The sequence below is a fragment of the Mobula birostris genome, chromosome 28 (genome assembly GCF_030028105.1).
Source record: "Mobula birostris isolate sMobBir1 chromosome 28, sMobBir1.hap1, whole genome shotgun sequence".
Lineage (NCBI taxonomy): Eukaryota > Metazoa > Chordata > Chondrichthyes > Myliobatiformes > Myliobatidae > Mobula > Mobula birostris.
Window position 1 is genome coordinate 39,814,719 of NC_092397.1, and position 15,177 is coordinate 39,829,895.

Genomic DNA, 15,177 nt, shown 5'->3' on the forward strand with positions numbered 1-15,177 from the left:
AGAACAGAACAGGTACCACCACCCCAGGGCTTTCGAGCCTGCTCCACCCCATTTCTGCCCTAGTTTCTGCCGGTTTTTTCTCAGGCTTCCCTATCCACAATGTCCATATCATTTATGAATTTAGACAGTGTCGGGGGCTCAAAGGATGAGGGGGGATCTCATTGAAACCTTTCAAATGTTGAAAGGCCGTGGCAGAGTAGATGTGGAAAGGATGTTTCCTATCGTGGGGGAGACCAAGACAAGGGGGCATAGCCTCCTTTCCAGTCCTGATGAAGGATCTCAGTACAAAACGTCATCCCCCTTCCTTTCCGGTCCTAACAAAAGTTCTTGGCCTAGAATGTCACCCCCACCCCCCACACCTTCCTTTCCAGTCCTGCTGAAGGGCTCCGGCCTGAAATGTCAACTATTTATTCATTCCGCAGATGTAGCCTGCCCTGCCGAGTTCCTCCAATATCTTTGGCGTGCAGCTCAAGATGGGGGTAGAGAAACGACAACTGGAGTTGAACCTGAGCAAGGGCACATCAAATTCCTCCTCATCTTAGCCTTGTGGTCCACTCACCATCCCAAGAGGCTGCCTTCTCTACGCCTCAAACCAAACCCCACCAGAGGAGAACATCCTCTTTCTGCGTACCCTCCGAGCTTTGTCTTTCTGGACAGGAGAAACACCCAGCTAACTCAAACTTTATTCTGGCTAAAGAAATTTCTCCGCATCTCTGTTTTAAACACCCCTCTATCCCAGGCCGGCCCAGTAAACCCCAACAAACCGATTTAACCCGAACCTAATCACAGGACTCATCAGCCTACTAACCGGCACACCTTTGGATTGTGGGAAGAAACCGGAGGAAACCCACACATTCCACGGAGTCTCCTTACAGAACAGCGCCAGAAATGAACTCTGGAACTACGTTCTGCTACCACGGCACCCAACTTGGGTTACACGTACGGAGAGTTGAATGCAGAGGAATGAAAGACGCTACCAAGAGTGATGGATGCGGACACAGCTAAGTACATCCCTCTCCATCCCTGGTAGAACCCACCCGTGGCGCTACCCCAGGTCGGCAACATCCGTCGCGCACCCAGGTGGCACGGCCGCCTGGCCATTAGAGACAACACTATTACTGTGCCTGTGACGCAAGTTCAACTCCCCCGACTGCCTGTAAGGATTCCCGAATCGTTGAGTCTGTGTCTTCTGGTTCCTGTATCTCCTCCTTGATGGTAGCAATGAGAAGAGGGCACGTTCTGGGCGAGGGATGCTGCCTTTTTGAGGCATCGACTTTTGAAGATGTCCTGGATGGAGCTGGTTGAGTTGCAACTTTGCCTTCCTGTGCAACGGCCCCTCCATACCCGACAGTGATACAAACAGTTAGAATGCCGAAGAAATTTGCCAGTGTCTCTGGTGACATAGTAACTCTCCTCAAACTCCAAAAGAAATATAACCGTCGTGCCTTCTTCAAAATTGCATCAATACGTTGGGCCAAGGTAGATCATCAGGGATGCTGACACCCAGGAAAATCACTCATAAAAATTATGTTTCATTTCTGCTTTCCTTGTGAATGCTCCTATCTGATGCCAAGTGTCTGCCAATCTGCTGCAAGTTTTCCATTGCACCCGTGCACAGGCTTACTTGACCGCCTGGTAATAAACTCAACTATTACAAGTTCCAGTCCCAAATATGAAAGATAATCAAAAGCTTGATACAAGAGATTGGCCCCAAGAAGCGAGTGAGGGAAGTGGAGGAATGTTAGGATGGAAATGTCATTTCTGGGTTTCAGCAGAAATTCAAATACCCAAAATTAATAATAAGAATCTTTGAAGAAACGTAGAACTCAAAGATTAATGTGATAAAGAGCAAGGCCATTTGATTAAGCTGGGCTCTAGATCCAAGATTGTTTAATGTCATTTCCAGTACACAAGTATAAAGGAGAATGAGATAGTAATTTCTCCAGATCGGATGCAGCACAAAAAAAAAGACACACGGGGTTCCTGAAAGGAATGCACTCAGACACCCAGTACCGCTGGAATCGCCGAGACACAGTGTGAACTCGTGCATCTGCTGGGATCCTTAATCTCACAGTACAAGAGAAAACCTACAGAGGCTGGAAATGCCAGCAAGACGCACGGCGCTGCAGGAGCCCAGCAGACCGGGGGCATCTGTGGAAAAGAGTACAGTCGACGCTTTGGGCCAAGACACCTTCGGCAGGACTGGAGAAACAAAAAGATGAGGAGTCAGAGTTAGAAGGTGAGGGGAGGGAGGGAGAAACACAAAGTGAAAGGTGAAACTGGAGGGGGAGGGGCAAAGTAAAGAGCCGGGAATTTGATTGGGGAAAGGGATACCGGGCTGGAGAAGGGGGAGTTAATAGAAGAGGACAGAAGGCCATGGAAGAAGGAAAAAATGAGGGAGGAGCACCAGAGGGAGGCGATGGGCAGGCAAGGAGATAAGATGAGAGAGGGAAAAGGGGATGGGAAATGGTGAAGGGGGGAGGCCATTACTGGTAGATCAAGAAATCGATGGTCATACCATCAGGTTGGAGGCTACCCAGATGGAATACAAGGTGTTGTTCCTCCAACCTGAGTGTGGCCTCATCACGGCAGTGGAGGCCACGGACTAACATGTCAGAACGGGAAGCGGAATTAAAATGGGTGGCCACTGGGAGGTCCTGCTTTCTCTGGCGGAGCATAGGTGCTTGGCGAAGCAGTCTCCAAATACATCAGGTCTCACCAATGTACAGGAGGGCACACTGGGAGCACCGGATTCAGTAGATGACCCCAACAGACTCACAGGTGAAGTGTCGCCTCACCTGGAAGGGCCCTGAATGGTAGTGAGGGAGGAGGTGTAGGGGCAGGTGCAGCACTTGTTCCATTTGCAAGGATAAGTGCCAGGAGGGAGATCAGTGGGGAGGGAGGAATGGACAAGGGATCGATCCCTGCGAAAAGCAGAAAGTTGTGGGAGGGGCGAAGATGTGCTTGGTGGTGGGATCCCATTGGAGATGGCATAAGTAACGGAGAATTATGCGCTAGGTGCAGAGGCTACTGGTGTGGTAGGTGAGGACAAGCGGATCCTTATTCCTGATGGGGTGAGGGCAGACGTGCATGAAATGGAAGCGATGCGGTTGAGGGCAGCACTGATGGTGGATGAAGGGAAGAAGGAGGGCAGACACCCTGATCAGACAGTCTTACTCACAAAGATCTTCATGCACAGCATCTCAATCTCCAGCCCATTTCCCATCCAGTCCCAGAATATCAAAATAGAGTTCAATTCTCTGAGATTTTTGTCAACAATTACATGGAAATCACAATAAAGCAATCTGAGATTCAAAACTGAAGCTGATTTAATGTCACTTCCTGTACACAAGTGTAAAGGAGAACAATATAATTGTTACTCCAAGGAACAAAACAATTAAAAAACACACAAAAAATATATATACACACATAAAGTTTGCTGGGCACAGGAGTGTCTGCACATAAGGTGACTCTGACAGGAAATGATGATAAAGTAGTGGTGTTTGGGGGTCTGGAGGGGTGGGTTCGTGGGTGGAGGCATTAATCAGCCTTACTGCTTGGGGAAAGTAACTGTTTTTGCTATCAAGAAGGATATCAAGAATTGTATCAAGAAGGATACAATTTGAAATTGAAGGCTTTCATAAAGTTGTAAGGTTTACCACAGAGAAAGCGCCATTTGGCCCATCAATTCCCAGATGGCTGAGAAAATGCTATCCCATCTGATGGTCCACTGGGGACATATATCATCAAGGACCAAACAGGTACTTTAAATTCAAGGGCAGAGATGGTTTCTACCACCAACACAAGCAGTAAGTGCCACACCTAACCACTATTTACCCATTTAGGAATCGGCCCTTCCGCTCCTCCATGCTGTGCTGTCCCAGCAACTTCTGATTTAACCCTAACCGATCAATAAGTTTCATGACCTTGGCCTCAATATCTCCTTGTGCAACTGGATCCTCGACTTCCTCACTTGCAGACCCCAGTCAGTTTGGAATGGCAACAACATCTCCTCCACAATCTCCATCAGTACAGGTGCCCCACAGGGCTCTGTGCTCAGCCCCCTGCTCTACTCGTTTTACACCTACGACTGTGAGGCTAATCACAGCTCCAAAGCCATGTTCAAGTTTGCTGACGACACCACTGTCATTGTCCGAATCAAAGGTGGTGATGACTCAGCCTACAGGAGGGAGATTGAAAATCTGCCTTAGTGGTGCCACAACAACAATCTCCCACTCAAATGTCAGCAAGACCAAGGAGCTGACTGTTGACTTCAGGAGGAGGTCCACGAGCCAGAGGATCAGAGGTGGAGAGGGTCAGCAACTTTCAACTCCTTGCTGTTATCATTTCACAGGAGCTGACTTGTGCAATTACGAAGAAAGCACAGCAGCACCTCTACTTCCTGAGCAGTTTGCAGAGATTTGGCATCACATATAAAACTTTGACAAACTTCTATAAATGTGTGATGGAGCGTCTATCGACTGGCTGCATCACAGCCTGGTAAGGAAACACAGCCCTTGAATGGAAAATCCTACAAAAGTACTGGATACGACCCAGTCCATCACAGGTAAAGCTCTCCCCACCATTGAGCACATCTACATGAAACGCTGTCACAGGAAAGCAGCATCCATCATCAGGGACTCCCACCACCCAGGTCATGTTCCTTCTCACTGCTCCCAGGAGGAAGGAGGTACAGGAGCCTCAGGTTCCACACCACCAGGTTCAGGAACAGTTATTACCCCTCAGCCATCAGGCTCCTGAACCAGTGAGGATAACCTCAACTCTGAACTGATTCCAATAGGAACGAGGTACAGGTGCCTCAGGTCCCACACCACCAGGTTCAGGAACAGTTATTACCCCTCAACCATCAGGCTCCTGAACCAGAGGGGATAACCTCAACTCTGAACTGATTCCATCAGGACGGAGGTACAGGAGCCTCAGGTCCCACACCACCAGGTTCAGGAACAGTTATTACCCTCAACCATCAGGCTCCTGAACCAGAGGGGATAACCTCAACTCTGAACTGATTCCATCGGGAAGGAGGTACAGGAGCCTCAGGACCCACACCACCAGGTTCAGGGACAGTTATTACCCTCAACCATCAGGCTCCTGAACCAGTGAGGATAACTTCAATTGCCCCGTCATTGAAACGGTCCCACAACCTACGGATTCACTTTCAAGGACTGCTAATCTCACGTTCTCAATATTTACTGTTTACTTATTACTACTTCTTTTCTTTTCTATTTGCAGTTTGCTGTCTGCCCTGCAGGGTGCGCTCTTTCACTGATTCTGTTATGGTCACTGGTCATTGATGATGCCCTCACGAAAATGAATCTCAGGCTTGTATTTGGTGACATATATGTACTTTGATAATAAGTTTACTTTGAACTTTTAAACATTATAATTGTATCCACTTCCTCTGGCAGTTCATTCATATACCTACCAGCCTCCGCATAAAAAAATTACTTTTACTCTCAAGTGCCCGATGCTATGACAGCTCAGGATGATGAAGTTCTCAGTTCCACCCCAGCGTCCACTATAAGGAGTCGCAGTATGACCTCCCCATGGAATAGTTGGGTTTTCCTTGGGATCTCCAGTTTCTTCCCACAGTCCAATGATGTCCCAGGTAGGTTAAATGGTCATTGTAATTTGTCCCGTGATGAGTTTAGGATTAAATTTAACCCTAACTTTATAGAGTGGTAGTCTAGGACCAGAGGACACAGCCTCAGAATAGAAAGGCGTCCCTTTAGAACAGAAGTGAGGAATTTCTCTAGCCAGAGGGTGGTGAATCTGTGGAATTCATTGCCACAGACAATCAAGAGGTTAGTGGTCAGCACAACATTTTACAGTACCAGCGACCCGGGTTTGATTCCCACCGTACAGTAGTGTAGTGGTTAACACAACGTTTTACACTACCAGTGACCCGGATTCAATTCCCGCCACTGCCTGCAAGGAATGGGTACATCCTCCCCATGGGTTCCCACCGGGAGTTCCAGTGTCCTCCTACAGTCCAAAGACATGCAGTTGCTTGGTCAATGGGTCACTGTAAATTGTCCTGTGATTAAGCTGGGGTTAAATGGGTGGGATGCTGGGCAGCACTGCCCAGAAGGCCTGGCCCTCCCCTCGCTCTATCTCTAAATAAACAAATAAAAATTCTCTCCATCCTTTCCAGCCTGTCAGAAGATTTCTGAACATCTACCCAATTTTATCAACCTCTCTCAGGTGCAACTTCAGGCTCCGTCACCCCAGAGGACCCAACCCAAGTTTGTGCAGCCTCTCCCCCACCAAACGCTTCCGGCCAACGGAGGGGGGGAAAACAATGACTGGGGGGATGGGGGTGATTGGAGGACCAGGCTTACCTTTCAGGAGGGGCAGAGGGGTGAGCTCCACCTGACTGCTCTGATACCGGAACTGGGAGGACCCGTGTGATCTCCTCTGCCGCGCTCGCCGCACTGACTTGCGGCTGAAACCATCCACCTTCTCGGCCGCCGTCACCGGTGAGGTCACTTTGGGCTCCATGGCACACAGGCAAGCTGGGGGGTGGGCCAGAGGAAGGCTGCTCGCTGCCCGGGGGAGCTGGGCGGGGAACAAAACACTCGGGCTGTCCACTCACTCGCCAACCGAGCCCATCTCTGGGTCAACAGAATGGAAACAGCAGGGGTGGGGGAGAAGGGAGGGAGCGTTTCCCAACACTGGCCTCACAGGATCTCCAACTCCTCCAGCCCCCCTGGCAAGTCACCCAGCAATCTCCTGCCCTGATGTCACCGAGAGGAAAACCAGAGCGATCACAGGATTCCAGGGAATATTTCAAGTTCAGTCCTCATCCCAGAAATGTTCTGAACCACAGGAGCTGGTTGACCCCCCCCCCCCAACTGGGGTTTTGGGAATGTTGCTGCCGGGATTCTCCAACCGAGCCTGTTGATCCCACTGCCGGGTTTTGCCGACACAATCTTCAATTTCCCTGGGTTTTGCTGCTGTTTCTGAAACACTCCAGTACAGGCCGGTGTCAGACCTTTGCTCCAATCCTCGACACACTCTTACGCAGGTAGCTACCCACCTTCAATTACTCTGTTTGGTACAAGCCTGCCAGAGGTTTCCAGAGACTTAGAAGGGCCAATGCTATTCCCTGGTAGGGCCGATCCTCACAATCAGCTCCAGAATTAGGAAGAACAATTTAGCAGCTGAGGAGAGATTTAGAAAAACCTTTCCCAGACCTAGCTGGGATAAATTTCACACGTCCTAGTTTTCTGGCAGAGTTTAGCTGGGAACCCTTTAGCACAGGGTTCCAGGTATACTCACTGGGATTAGCACAATGCACCCAGTTCTGTTGCTGAAATTGGTTCGGTATTCCCAGATCCCTGGCTGGGATTAAAACAGTATTCCCAGATTTTCTGGCTGGGATTAGTTTGATATTTCCAAAGTGGGATGATCTTGGTATTCCAAGATTCTGAATTGGGATTAGCTCAGTATTCCCAGATTCCCTGGCTGGGTTTAGTTCAGTATTCCCAGATTTCCTCGATGGGTTTAGATCGGTATTCCCAGATCCTTGGATGGGATTATCTCGTTATTCCCAGATTTCCTCGATGGGATGAGTTCAATATTCCCAGATTCCCTGGCTGGGTTTATCTCTGCTCTCCCGTTGGCGGGGGGGAATTAGCTCCGGACGGTGCCCGTTTACCATCAGGCTGCCACTCCAGGTCAGGCGGACGGGTCTCCTCCCATCTCCCTGGTGCTGCGGCTGGGACGAGGCCGGCACACTCCCGCAGGTAGGCGAGGCCGCTGCTCCGGGCTCCGTCTCTCGGGCAGCCCGGGGGTCGCGCTCGGGGGCCGGCCTGGATCCGTCGCTTGGGCCGCGGCCCCGATATTGCACTGCAGCCGCGCGCTGACACAATGTAACCTCTCCCCGCCCACGGCACGTGACTCCCCAACCCCTCCCCATTGGCCCGTTATATCCGACACTTGCATCATCAGCTTCGCATTACATCACCAGCGCCGCTGTTGCGCAGACGTAAATGCGCCTAGCCTTTTGGGAGTTGTAGTCTACTTATTAAAAAAAATTTGCCCTTGTCCGCAATCGCAATGTATCTCATGTCTTGCCAGTCCAGCCCTTTGACCCTCATATTGAAAGAAGCTTGCCGGCCCCACTATTTCCTTCCCCTGCCTAGGGCCTATCTGGGGTACAGGGAAATAGACAGCAGCATCTGGCATTTTAAACAAATATATCTTCCATTTGGGTGGCAGGGTCTCTACCAAAGGAGGTGTGAGGTGCTTCCTCACCCCGCAGGCCTGCACGTCACCCTGGGGCAAGGTGTGGCATGTACTTACCCTGCCACGATCAGGGTGCCTGGGTTTAGGTGGTGGGCGGTCGTATGAGCCGCCGGTGCAGATCACAGGTCCTGGTTATGTGACCACTGACACCAGGCAGACAATCTCTGACGAGTATTGATCATGGCTGGGGTCACCCGTCTTGTAAAGACACTGCCCAGAAGGAGGCGATGGCAAACCACTTCTGTAAGAAGATTTGCCATGAACAATCAAGCTGCTGTGCAGGTTGACAGTGCTGCTAAGAAGCTGCATGGTGTGTCGGCCTTCATCAACCATGGGACTGAGTTCAAGAGCCGTGAGGTAATGTTACAGCTGAATAGGACCCTGGTCAGACCCCATTTGGAGTACTGTGTGCAGTTCTGGTCACCTTGCTACAGGAAGGATGTGGATACTATAGAGAGAGTGCAGAGGAGATTTACAAGGATGTTTTAAAACGCAAACAACAGGAATTCTGCAGATGCTTTACAAGGATATTGCCTGGATTGGAGGGTGTGCCTTATGAGAAGAGGTTGAGTGAACTTGGCCTTTTCTGCTTGGAGCAATGATGACAGATGTATAAGATGATGAGAAACATTGATCGTGTGGATAGTCAGAGGCTTTTTCCCAGGGCTGAAATGGTGAAAACAAGGGGGCATAGTTTTAAGGTGCTTGGAAGTAGGTACAAGGGGGATGTCAGAGATAAGTTTTTCACACAGAGCGTGGTGAGTGCGTGGAATGCACTGCCAGTGACGGTGGTAGAGGTGGATACAATAGGGTTTGTTAAGAGACCCTTAGGTAGATACATGCTGCTTAGAAAAGTAGCGGGCTATGCAGTAGGGAAATTCGCAGCAGTCTCTAGAGTAGGTTACATGGTTGGCACATCATTGTGGGCCAAAGGGCCTGTAATGTGCTGTAGGGTTTCTATGTTCTATAATCCATGATCATGGATAAACCATGATTGCCTATGTCCTATGGCATGCCACAAAATGAACGAACAATCTTCCACTTACGTCGCACCTGGAGAAGCCCCAAGACAATTTGAAGCCACGGTGGAACTACAAAGGTTAGCCGAGGAGTTAATGAAAGAAATACTGCCATCAGTTTGACACGACGCCTTCCCAAAGGCAAAGCTAATCGTCAGGGAGATGATGATCCTGGGGACTCACGGGGACAATTACTGCCGCCATCACGACCGTGCTAAATACACACTCAAAGTGGCGAGTGTGGCCTCTTCTGAAAGAATTTGCGCCTCTCCCCCGGTACTGCCCTGGGAGCATCTTCGTGCATGAGAGGGGCCATCTTCACCTCGAACACGAGAGCTGCTTCGGGATAGCCAGCACAGAGTCTGAGAAATCATGCCTCCCAAATTTCATTCAGTTCTTTAAAGTACAGAACTGTGCAAAAGTCTTTGGCACCCCAGCTATACAATACCGTACAAAAACCTCAGGCACATATATGTAGCCAGGGGGCTTAAGACTTTTGCACAGTACTGTCATAATTTTATGTATTGCGCAGTACTGCTGCTGCTGCGAAATATAAACAAATTTCATGACGTGTGTGAGCGATGATAAACCTGATTCTGATCTGGGTCTCTATTATGGACTGAGAGTGGGAAGGGGGCAGGGAGAGGGGAATCATGGTTGGGAAAAGGGGAAGGGAGAGGGGAGGGAGCGGGAAGCACCAGAGAGACATTCTGTAATGATCAATAAACCAATTGTTTGGAATCAAACAACCCTGCCTGGTGTCTCAGGGCTGGGTGTGTCTGTACCCACCCCTGACACTCCTTCTCTGCCACCTGTCCCACACCCCTCCCACGACGCCCCACCCTCACCATTCCCAACATCCTTAGCTCCCGCCAGATTTACAATCTGGCTCTCCGCTCCATGTCGACAAATATGGTACTGTGTGAAAGTCTCAGGCACCATAGCTGTGTATACATGCCTAGGAATTTTCCACAGTGCTGTAGCACAGTGCAGTGAGTGTGGATGAGGGCAGAATAGTACATATTGTCTACATAGATTTCAGCAAAGCCTTTGACAACGTTCCTCAGAGAAGGCAAGTCCAGAAGGTTTGATTACGTTAGCTAATCAATTGGATACGAAATTTGGTTTGTGTTAGCATTCACAGTATGTTATGGAGGTCTGGCTTTCAGACTGGGGGCTGTGTCTGGTGGCCTACTGCAGACCAACTGCAGACAGACTGTGTCTGGTGACGTGCTGCACGAATCAGTGTGCTGTGCCTGCTCTTGCTTCTCGTTGGATTGCCTCCGATGTCCAGGGTCACAAGAGGCTGAGCCACAACAATCACAGACCTAATACCCTCCACCATCACATTCATCTTCAAGGGGAGGGGCATCCATCATTAAAGATCATCACCAACCAATACCCGTCCTCTTCACATTACTACTGTGACGAGCCAGGACCTGTCCCCTTCACATTACTGCCGTGACCAACCAGGACCTATCCTCTTCACATTACTACCTCACCAACCAGGACCTGTCCCCTTCACATTACTACCTCACCAACCAGGACCTGTCCCCTTCACATTACTACCTCACCAACCAGGACCTGTCCCCTTCACATTACTACCTCACCAACCAGGACCTATCCTCTTCACATTACTACCTCACCAACCAGGACCTATCCTCTTCACATTACTACCGCATCAACCAGGACCTGTCCCCTTCACATTACTACCTCACCAACCAGGACCTGTCCCATTCACATTACTGCCGTGACCAACCAGGACCTATCCTCTTCACATTACTACCTCACCAACCAGGACCTGTCCCCTTCACATTACTACCTCACCAACCAGGACCTGTCCCCTTCACATTACTACCTCACCAACCAGGACCTGTCCCCTTCACATTACTACTTCACCAACCAGGACCTCTCCCCTTCACATTACTGCCTCACCAACCAGGACCTCTCCCCTTCACATTACTGCCTCATCAACCAGGACCTCTCCCCTTCACATTACTGCCTCACCAACCAGGACCTGTCCTCTTCACATCACTGCTATGACAAACCAGGACCTGTCCTCTTCACATCACTACAGTGACCAACCACGACCTGTCCCCTTCACATTACTACCTCACCAACCAGGACCTGTCCCTTTCACATTACTACCTCACCAACCAGGACCTGTCCTCTTCACATTACTGCCGTGACCAACCAGGACCTGTCCCCTTCACATTACTACCTCACCAACCAGGACCTGTCCTCTTCACATCACTACCGTGACCAACCAGGACCTGTCCTCTTCACATCACTACCTCACCAACCAGGACCTGTCCCCTTCACATTACTGCCGTGACCAACCAGGACCTGTCCTCTTCACATTACTACCTCACCAACCAGGACCTGTCCTCTTCACATTACTACCTCACCAACCAGGACCTGTCCCTTTCACATTACTACCTCAACAACCAGGACCTGTCCTCTTCAAATTACTGCCGTGACCAACCAGGACCTGTCCCCTTCACATTACTACCTCACCAACCAGAGTCTGTCCTCTTCACATCACTACTGTGACCAACCAGGACCTCTCCCCTTCACATTACTACTGTCACTAACCAGGACTCTCCCTTCACATTACTACTGTCACCAACCAGGACCTCTCCCCTTCACATTACTGCCTCACCAACCAGGACCTGTCCTCTTTACATCACTACCATGACCAACCAGGACCTGTCCTCTTCACATCACTACCGTGACCAACCAGGACCTGTCCCCTTCACATTACTACCTCACCAACCAGGACCTGTCCCCTTCACATTACTGCCGTGACCAACCAGGACCTGTCCTCTTCACATTACTACCTCACCAACCAAGACCTGTCCCCTTCACATTACTACTTCACCAACCAGGACCTGTCCCCTTCACATTACTACCGCACCAACCAGGACCTGTCCCCTTCACATTACCACTTCACCAACCAGGACCTGTCCCCTTCACATTACTACTGTCACCAACCAGGACTCTCCCTTCACATTACTACTGTCACCAACCAGGACCTCTCCCCTTCATATTACTACCTCACCAACCAGGACCTCTCCCCTTCACATTACTGCCTCACCAACCAGGACCTGTCCTCTTCACATCACTACCGTGACCAACCAGGACCTGTCCTCTTCACATCACTACCGTGACCAACCAGGACCTGTCCCCTTCACATTACTACCTCACCAACCAGGACCTGTCCCCTTCACATTACTGCCGTGACCAACCAGGACCTGTCCTTTTCACATTACTACCTCACCAACCAAGACCTCTCCCCTTCACATTACTACCTCACCAACCAGGACCTGTCCCCTTCACATTACTACCTCACCAACCAGGACCTGTCCCCTTCACATTACCACTTCACCAACCAGGACCTGTCCCCTTCACATTACTACTGTCACCAACCAGGACTCTCCCTTCACATTACTACTGTCACCAACCAGGACCTCTCCCCTTCATATTACTACCTCACCAACCAGGACCTCTCCCCTTCACATTACTGCCTCACCAACCAGGACCTGTCCTCTTCACATCACTACCGTGACCAACCAGGACCTGTCCTCTACACATCACTACCGTGACCAACCAGGACCTGTCCCCTTCACATTACTACCTCACCAACCAGGACCTGTCCCCTTCACATTACTACCTCACCAACCAGGACCTGTCCCCTTCACATTACTACCTCACCAACCAAGACCTCTCCCCTTCACATTACTACTTCACCAACCAGGACCTGTCCCCTTCACATTACTACCTCACCAACCAGGACCTGTCCCCTTCACATTACTACCTCACCAACCAGGACCTGTCCCCTTCACATTACTACCTCACCAACCAGGACCTGTCCCCTTCACATTACCACTTCACCAACCAGGACCTGTCCCCTTCACATCACTACCGTGACCAACCAGGACCTGTCCCCTTCACATTACTACCTCAACAACCAGGACCTGTCCCCTTCACATTACTGCCTCACCAACCAGGATCTGTCCTCTTCACATTACTACCTCATCAACCAGGACCTCTCTCCTTCACATTACTACCTCACCAACCAGGACCTGTCCCCTTCACATTACTACCTCACCAACCAGGACCTGTCCCCTTCACATTACTACCTCACCAACCAGGACCTGTCCTCTTCACATTACTGCCGTGACCAACCAGGACCTGTCCCCTTCACATTACTGCCGTGACCAACCAGGACCTGTCCCCTTCAGATTACTACCTCACCAACCAGGACCTGTCCTCTTCACATCACTACCGTGACCAACCAGGACCTGTCCTCTTCAGATTACTACTGTCACCAACCAGGACCTGACCCTTCACATTACTACCGTGACCGAACAGGACCTGTCCTCTTCAGATTACTACTGTCACCAACCAGGACCTGACCCTTCACATTACTACCGTGACTGAACAGGACATGTCATGTTCACATTTCTAACATGACCAACTAGGAGCGTTCACGTTCACTTTACTACAGTGACCAACCAGGACCTGACGTGTTCACATTACTGCCGTGACCAATCAGGACCTGCCGTGACTAACCTAGGCCTACCGTGTTCACAGTACTTCCATCGGGAAGAGCTGAAGGAGCTTGATTCCATGAACCTGACCTTCTGATTCGTTTTGGCTGGTGGAACTCAGAGTAATTTTAGTTGTACTGCCCTGCTGCTGTAAAACATGATCAGAAAATCACTGGCATGTTAATAAATAACTGTAAATTGCAGTAAGAAGTCTACTTGTAGTAAATATATATAAAGTGTTCAATTAAATAATACTGCTAAAATAGATTTTTTAAAAACTGGTTCATGGGTTCAATGTTTTCGTGTGTGTCTTCAGGCTCCTGTACCTCCTCCCTGATGGTAGCAATGAAAGAGGGCCTGTCCGGGGTGACGAGGGTCCTGAATAATGGATGCCGCCTTTCTGAGGCATCACCTGTTGAAGATGTCCTGGATGTTGGGGAGGCCGGTCCCCATGGTGGAGCTGACTGAGTTTATAACTTTCGGAATTGTATCCAAATCCTCCAGATTATCAGTTAACTTACTCAAAGACAAAGGAAGTGAGGATCCAAGAAGAGAAATAATAGAGAATTTATTAACAGAATTAGCTTCTAAAAATACCCACATCGGGCAGTCCTCACGATTTACAAACGTTTGTATATAATATAACCAAAATGTAAGATTTCTTATATTAACTGCCCAATAATAAAATCTAAAGTTTGGTAGGGCTAATCCTCCATTCTATTTATCTTTCTGAAGATGAATTTTATTTAATCTAAAACGCTTATTCTTCCATATACAAGAAGATATAATAGAGTCAAGAGAATCAGAAAAAGGACTTAGGAATGAAAACTGGCAATGCCTGAAAAAGATATATAAATTTAGGTCATATATTCATTTTGTTAGAGGTAATTCGACCAATTAACAATAACGAAAGAGGCGACCAATTTGATAGTATTCTTTTTACATGATTCAATAGAGTAAGAAATTTTCTTTAAATAGACACTTAAAATTTTTAGTGATTGTTACACCTAAATAGGTAAATTGGTTAAATAATAGGTAAAATATGTTGGCTTATTGAGATTTTCTCTTTTGAGTCCCATTTTTTCTAATTATTTTTTAAACCCTCTATGATTGATGTGGCTTTTAAAGAATGGGATAGATTAGGTATTAAATGCTTTCAGGACTTGTTTGTAGAAGGAAGTCTTTTTTCATTTGAACAATTGTCAACTAAATATAGTATACCCAAAACGCATTTTTTTAATATCTACAAAAAAGAGATTTTTTTACAGTCCCAAATAAATACATTTGCTAAAAGTCCTGATAAGAATCTACTAGATGTAATCTTTAATCTGAATCCT

General features: G+C 48.8%; 1 protein-coding gene across 1 annotated transcript in view; it reads right to left on the bottom strand.

Moving 5' to 3' along the window:
• ppp2r5b (protein phosphatase 2, regulatory subunit B', beta) overlaps nt 1-7,904 on the bottom strand; it is a 244,383-nt gene extending 236,479 nt beyond the window's left edge. Inside the window, exon 1 of the mRNA XM_072245916.1 lies at nt 6,360-7,904. Coding sequence (XP_072102017.1) covers nt 6,360-6,519 — 160 coding nt within the window. The 5' untranslated portion in view covers nt 6,520-7,904. The remainder of the gene's footprint in view (nt 1-6,359) is intronic.
• Nucleotides 7,905-15,177: the final 7,273 nt, after the last annotated feature.